The 6,630-nt window shown below is 34.4% G+C and overlaps 1 protein-coding gene across 1 annotated transcript; it reads right to left on the bottom strand.

Moving 5' to 3' along the window:
• Nucleotides 1-476: 476 nt before the first annotated feature.
• On the bottom strand, nucleotides 477-6,214 carry LOC108680656 (ADP-ribosylation factor-related protein 1-like). The gene is made up of 5 exons (XM_018169536.2): nucleotides 6,055-6,214; nucleotides 5,462-5,632; nucleotides 3,066-3,147; nucleotides 2,345-2,516; nucleotides 477-2,041 (listed from the first exon to the last, which is right to left on the bottom strand). Exons 1-5 carry the CDS (start codon nucleotides 6,145-6,147, stop codon nucleotides 1,951-1,953), a joined length of 609 nt encoding a protein of 202 aa, XP_018025025.1. The 5' UTR covers nucleotides 6,148-6,214; the 3' UTR covers nucleotides 477-1,950.
• Between the last annotated feature and the right edge of the window lie 416 nt (nucleotides 6,215-6,630).

A 6,630-nucleotide genomic window follows, 5' to 3' on the forward strand; every position in this document is an offset into this window, starting at 1 on the left:
TCCTAGGCGTCTCTTTACTGGCGGACAGTCCAATGGAGGAGGCTGCCCTCCTGGCCACCCTCCTTGGCTTTACACGTCACCCACCTCTTGCGAAGCTCAAGAAACAACATTAAGTAACAAGGGCAATAATTGTAGCAGTTAAATAATGGTGAGCTAGCCCTGAAAAATCTAAAAATAGAGCAAGACACTAACATTAGTTACGTGGCAATTCGGGGGAGGGGCACTCAAGGAATAAGTGGCCTAATAAGCTATCATTAGAACAATATTGATGAATTTCTCTTACTTGAACTTATTTAATGCTCTCGTGAGCATGAAGATCTAGTGCAAGTGAATTCAATTCAAATTTGAACAGGTCTACTGCAAGGAAAACTTTCAGAGCTTAGGTGATTTAGATTTGATTAGCGAGCTGAAAAATTAGATACCCAAGAGCCAGACCAACATATCTAGCATATTAGGATACAAATGTTACACAGAACATATATAAAATTACATTTATTGTGGTACAAAACTATGCAACACCTATAATACACAGTAGAACATGGCAAATTTATCAAAATAAAGTTGAAAATAGAGATTTTATAAATTATACATTGAATGCAATTACTTTTTCGTGTTGAACCACCAAGATCACATGATAAATGACGTCTATATAACAAGTTCAATACTTAAGTAATGCTGAAAATACTACTGGTCGTTCAACAGACATGAATGTATCAATCCACAACCGAACAGCTAAAGGCAAACAATACCTATGAAAAATTTCACAAGATCTCTTGGTGGAAATTCTGTGGAGCTGTAATCAATTCGTGTGATTAGCTGTGTGTAAATGAATATTTGAATATCTATGCTGAGCAGATTTCACCAGAAAATAAACAAGGCATAAAAATATAAAATTTGATGTAGCAAATAATGAATTTCTCCGTCAATGTGAGAACAACCTAGCAAATGTAAATGATTACAAGTTTGCTATCACCCGAAAGAAAAGGAAGACATTTAATTCGCGGGAAAATTTTCGCAAAATTTCATTAATATTCCATGTTTGACACGGGTTTCATTCCAGACAAAACTTTGTACTTTGTCTCACTATCAGATAGAAAACTTATCAAAACACACACAACAGAAAGGAAGCAACAATTGAACACAAAGCAGCTTCAACTATTCAATATAAATAAATTTCATGAGCAGCATTACTGGTACTTCATTATTTTCAGAGATAAATGGCTTCAACAAGAGCAACTAATATGTAACTTCGAGAACTTGGAGTACCTAGAATAACAAAATTACTACACAATCTTCGCGATTGACTTACTATAAATGACTACCAAATCATAATGATACATGATAACGGCATCACATAGATCGCAAATTCTGAAGGTTAAAATGTTTTACAGATGAGCATGGCCTAGTAGCCAGGCTAATAGCTCCTCTAATCACAAAAAAAAATTGATTTGAAATATTGGACTAATTAAATTTAACGACGTCGATTGGAAGGAATAACAGAGCGAAGATTCAATATGCAACAAAAGAGTTTTTCATCCGTTATTAATCTGGGGCTCAGGCCATTAATCACCGGTGCATCGCTACTGAAGAGCGCATTTGCGTCTTGATCGTGAGGGAAAGTTCTTCACATCTTTTAAAAAGAGTATGTTAAGAAATACAAACGGATTTTAGTTAACGATTCCTTTGATTCAATTTAAAATAGGAATTTTATTTCCCTGTTCCAATTCGAAGAAGATTCTTTCCAGGAATATTTGGAAGCTAGCTTGAGGTATAAATAATGATTATTTCGATAAAATATACTTCACATATCGAAACTATCTCATGAGTCATAAGATATAAACTTTGATGCACAAGCAGAGATGAAACCTTTTGCTTTCACGTGATTTAGCTGCTATGCTGCGGTGCCCGGACCCAAAAGTATGAGGAAAATTTTCTATTCCTTTGAAGCAGCTAAGTATCGTCCGTGCCATGTGGTGGCCGAATTTCACTATTTCTTTTTATGCTGTCAATGAGCCATGATATTCCTTCATCCACACCAGCTCTGTAGATAACATTTCGAATTATTCAATTAATAGTAGCAAATAAAAATGTAATGTATTTCAACGAGCATCAGATAATACTATGCAGAATCTATTATGATGTACTTGGAACAATGAAAAAAATGCCTCTACACCAAGAGTTTGATTCGAGGACTCGGATCAGAACTTATTACACAAATGCAACAATTGGAACACAATGTTCAACCTTTTGATGAGTGAAATCAGTCTTTTACACGTTAATGTTACACATACGGCATTTTATGCTATACATAAAAATTATGGTTTGAAAAAATCAACACACTGACCCAGTTAGCGCAGACACCGGCATTACCATGCAGTCTCTCCGACCTATCAGCTCCGCAGACTGGTTGAAGACAGGACGCACCTCACGGACGCCCATGCATTCTGGAATGTCTTGTTTGTTTGCTAGCACCAGCAGCGGCACGCCTTCCAAGTTACTTGAACAAATCATACGATCTAAAAAAAGGTAATTTTTACCACTAGTTCATTATAGCATCATCCTAATTAAAATTAAGGAAAGCATGAATTTTTAATTAGTAGTACAAGTGTTGAAGATAATAAATGAGAGTATTTGACAGCTCAAGTTCAAAATATTTCACATACCCCTGCTGCTGTGACAATATTTAGATAATAAATGGAAAAAATACCACTGAAAAATACTCTATAGCAAGAAAAAATACTAATAACCGTAGGAGTTCTGCACTTGGAAAATAAATTGTGAAAATAAATAGCGACATGTGATGCAATTCTTGCCATCACACGTCACGAGAGGATCTGCAACTCTAGAATCTTAAGAAAAAAAAATCAAAGAAAACCTGCAGAAGCTGGCCTCACTGGCGAAATGAAATCATTTTAGTTCCTGATAACAACTGGACACAGGATTCAAAGGAGCAAGTTCCAATTATATATACTTATATATTCACACACATTTTTCCAGTTTAAATGTCAAAAGGTGCGTGAAAAAGCTCACTCATGATTAAAACCAGAAAATAGTATGAAACTCACCAAAAACTTCCTTGGATTCATCCATTCTTTCTCTATCAGCAGAATCCACAACATATATGACAGCATGGCACTCAGCATAGTACTGCAAGCATAATTTTTGTCTGAGTGCTGCACATGATATAAGTTTTAATAATGTCCATATTTGCAATAGAATACATATAGGACATTTCATGTCATCAATATAAGCTGTTGTTTAAAATACTTATGTAGTTTTCACAATTTAATAATTTTGGTGAGCTAGAGAGATAAAATGTATAACTCATTAACAGGGTGGCGATTTTTTTGATTTTTTTAAAAAAATCCAAAAAATAAAAAATCAACGATTTTTTTTATTTTTTCACGATTTTTTTGATTTTTTCAGTTTTTTTGTCTTTCTGAAGTGTTATTTTTTATGTTGCAATTAGCCTACTAACAATAACAGTATATGGATCATAATGGATGGCTAAAATGGGCACTTATTGCCTCCAATAATGGCCAACAGGCCAAGGTGGTGTTTACCACTTAGGGATTTTTGGGTAAACAATTATTGATAAGTCTATTCATTAGCTTTGTAAAGTTTGTATGGAGCAAGGTAATGGGCTAAATATTGACCATTTAACTGGCTTCAATATACAAAAACACTTCAGGAATGCAGATCTTCTAAACATTGAAGAGTCACATAGGTAGCTGATAGCACAGTGCACAGCACTATCAATAGGTCTACTAGTTTTATGTCCTACAAATCTACCAGATTCTACCCTCTATACACACCAACTAGTAGTGACTGATTGACTGACGGCACTGTTCCCATTTAATTCAGAATAATAAACCAGTACTAAACATAAACTGAATGATAACCAAACAAACCTCATATGTCTTGAAATGAGGCTCAAGTTATGAGAAAATCTAACACTGTTTGAAATAAACATGTGCACAATTCAAATATTTTATATCCATTCACTGCATTTAATCATTTTATATATAGTCTTATAATTGTTTTTTTTTCTAATTTTAAATTCACATATTTAAAGATTGAATTTAAATATTTCAATTAGAATACTCATATTAGGGTGGAAAATCTTTCTAATTGCCTAAAAGGTCAATACAATCTCAAATTCTCAATATACAGGGTGGGGCAGAACCAATTGAGCAGTTTTGAGGTAAAATGAGAGAGTAATGGAGGTACATAAAGAAGAAACTTCATTTTTGTAGAGGTCAGCATAACATAGATACCATTTAGAATACTTATGTTTTGAAAACAATATCTGGAAGATGGGGGCCGTTAGCTGCAACACACTGTTGGAGTCGTTCTCAGATGAGGGAGTAACCGTAACAGTGAATTCCGATCGCTATGCTGCAATGTTGCAAAATTTTTTGCAGCCCATGATGACTTGGCAAGACCGAAACATTGTTGAAAATGAAGCATTGGGAGATGTGTGGTTCCAGCAGGAAGGGGCTACAGCTCACACAGCCCGAATGTCACTCAATGTTTTGAAACGCATGTTCCCAGACTCTGAGGGGTGATTTACAGTGGCCTGCAAGGTCACCTGATTTGAGCATTTGCGATTTCTTTCTTTGGGGACATCTAAAAAAAAGGGTGTTCAGAAGTTGCCCTCACACCCTACCACAGCTAAGGAACGGATTATTGCAGCAGAGGTTATGGCCATACCTCGCCATATGTGTGAACGTGCAGTAGAAAAACTTCCGAGAATGACTCCAACAGTGTGATGCAGCTAACAAACACCATCTTCCTGATATTGTTTTCAAAACATACCTAAGCATTTTAAATGGTATGTTATGCTAATCTTGAGGAAAATAAACTATCTTCTTTATGTACTTGCATTACTCTTTTATTTCGCCTCAAAACTGTTCAATCAGTTCTGCCCCACCCTGTATAAGCTAGGTAACACATTTAAATTGTATATTGTAATCAATATATAACAAATAGTCAACTAGTTAAAGACTACTTATAGCCTTATAAGATTTAGCTATGCTGCTAGCTACGTACAATGTATTGCACATGATGCCTCCGTACCAAAAACATTCAATTTATTGGAACCTAATACACACTAAAAGCAACAAGTTTATATACCAATTTGTCATTCATAGTACATTTATACTAAACCACAAATAACAATACCTCAATATAAATTAAAGACTGCCACTCAATATATTGAAATACCTATATGAAAAAATCAAAAAATAAAAAAAATTGAAATAAAAAAAATCATGATTTTTTTATAAAAAAACAAGTGATTTAATCACATGATTTAATCATTTTGATTTAAAAATTGCCAACCCTGGTAGGTACTCTGTAGGACAATCATCAATATAAATGAAATGAAAATATATATGCACAAATCGTGCACTAGTTCAGACTTAGATCTCAAAGAAAACTGCACTACGTCATTACACACCTTCTCCCAGAGAGATTGTAGTTCTTCTTGTCCTCCCAAGTCCCAGAAATTAAGTTTGACACCACCATATGTAATGGCTCCAACATTCTGGCCAACTGTGCTGGTTATCTTGTTGGCTGGAAGACCTTTGTAACCACGCACTAGCTGAGTTTTGGCTGCTTCCAGGTATGTCTGAAATGAAATATTTACCTTTGAGCAAAAAGGTGAAAATGGTTTCTACAATTTCAAGAATAAAGTCATTTCAACAAATAATAAAAATTTTCTTCACATTGACAGATTTCTCAATACAAAATCAATATCACAACTAGCTCATGTACCCTTATGAAAAGAACTGATGGAAGAATACATGAAAAAATGATGGCCGCTGTGAACCTCTAGATGAAATATTGACAATATCTTCTATTTTTTCTATCAACAAGAAAGATGTACCTATATCCAAACTTTCTGTAAATTTGGTTTTATAATGAAAATATAATCCTTTGAGTTAATTGGATTTTAGCTTGAGGCCGAAATGGATTTTATCTAAGGCTTCAGCATGAGGCTGGAGTTACCATGTCATTTTAAAATAGTTCAAAATAATTGCCTAAACTCACAGTCTTTCCTGCATTATCCAGGCCAAGAATAAGAACATAGAACTCATCCTTCTTGAATAAATACTTGTACAATCCATAAAATAGAGTAAACATTTTGGAACTCTTTAACTGAACACTTATACATCTGCAGGGAAGGATACATTATTTAGTACATAATGAAATAGCATATCATCAATCATACATGGATTTGAAATTTATTGAAAGTGAAATTTTTAAAATAAGAATTCACATGAGAATGTTTAGCCCATTAATGCCGAGCGGTTCCATTTGGAACCAGAGAAAAAATGGATTCATAATAAAATTGTATGGTCAAATCAATATACTAGTGGATGTGTAGGTTTGATACACATCTTGGACGTGTTCTGGCAACGTTTGGTTCAGCTGCGCCGACTACTCCCTGCTCAGTTAACATTTAAAGATTGTAAGTACCGGGTGTCAGACAGAAGGGCTTGACATCATTGCAGAGAAAGGCAAGTAGTTTGTTCTAAGAATATATTATTTATAAGTTAGATGCAGAATTTTATCGATAAAGAGAGTACTTTTAATTCTGTATATGGTATTACGTGATATAATATT

Source organism: Hyalella azteca, unplaced genomic scaffold (genome assembly GCF_000764305.2).
Source record: "Hyalella azteca isolate HAZT.00-mixed unplaced genomic scaffold, Hazt_2.0.2 contig9209, whole genome shotgun sequence".
Taxonomy (NCBI): domain Eukaryota; kingdom Metazoa; phylum Arthropoda; class Malacostraca; order Amphipoda; family Hyalellidae; genus Hyalella; species Hyalella azteca.

Excerpts from the sequence above, each read along its gene's own strand:
- LOC108680656 (XM_018169536.2), bottom strand. The coding sequence starts at position 6,147 with ATGTTTACTCTATTTTATGGATTGTACAAGTATTTATTCAAGAAGGAT. Across the intron at positions 3,148-5,461 it reads TACAATCTCTCTGGGAGAAG|TACTATGCTGAGTGCCATGC; the intron begins GTGTGTAATGAC and ends TTATGCTTGCAG. Across the intron at positions 2,042-2,344 it reads CCGGTGTCTGCGCTAACTGG|AGCTGGTGTGGATGAAGGAA; the intron begins GTCAGTGTGTTG and ends TGTTATCTACAG.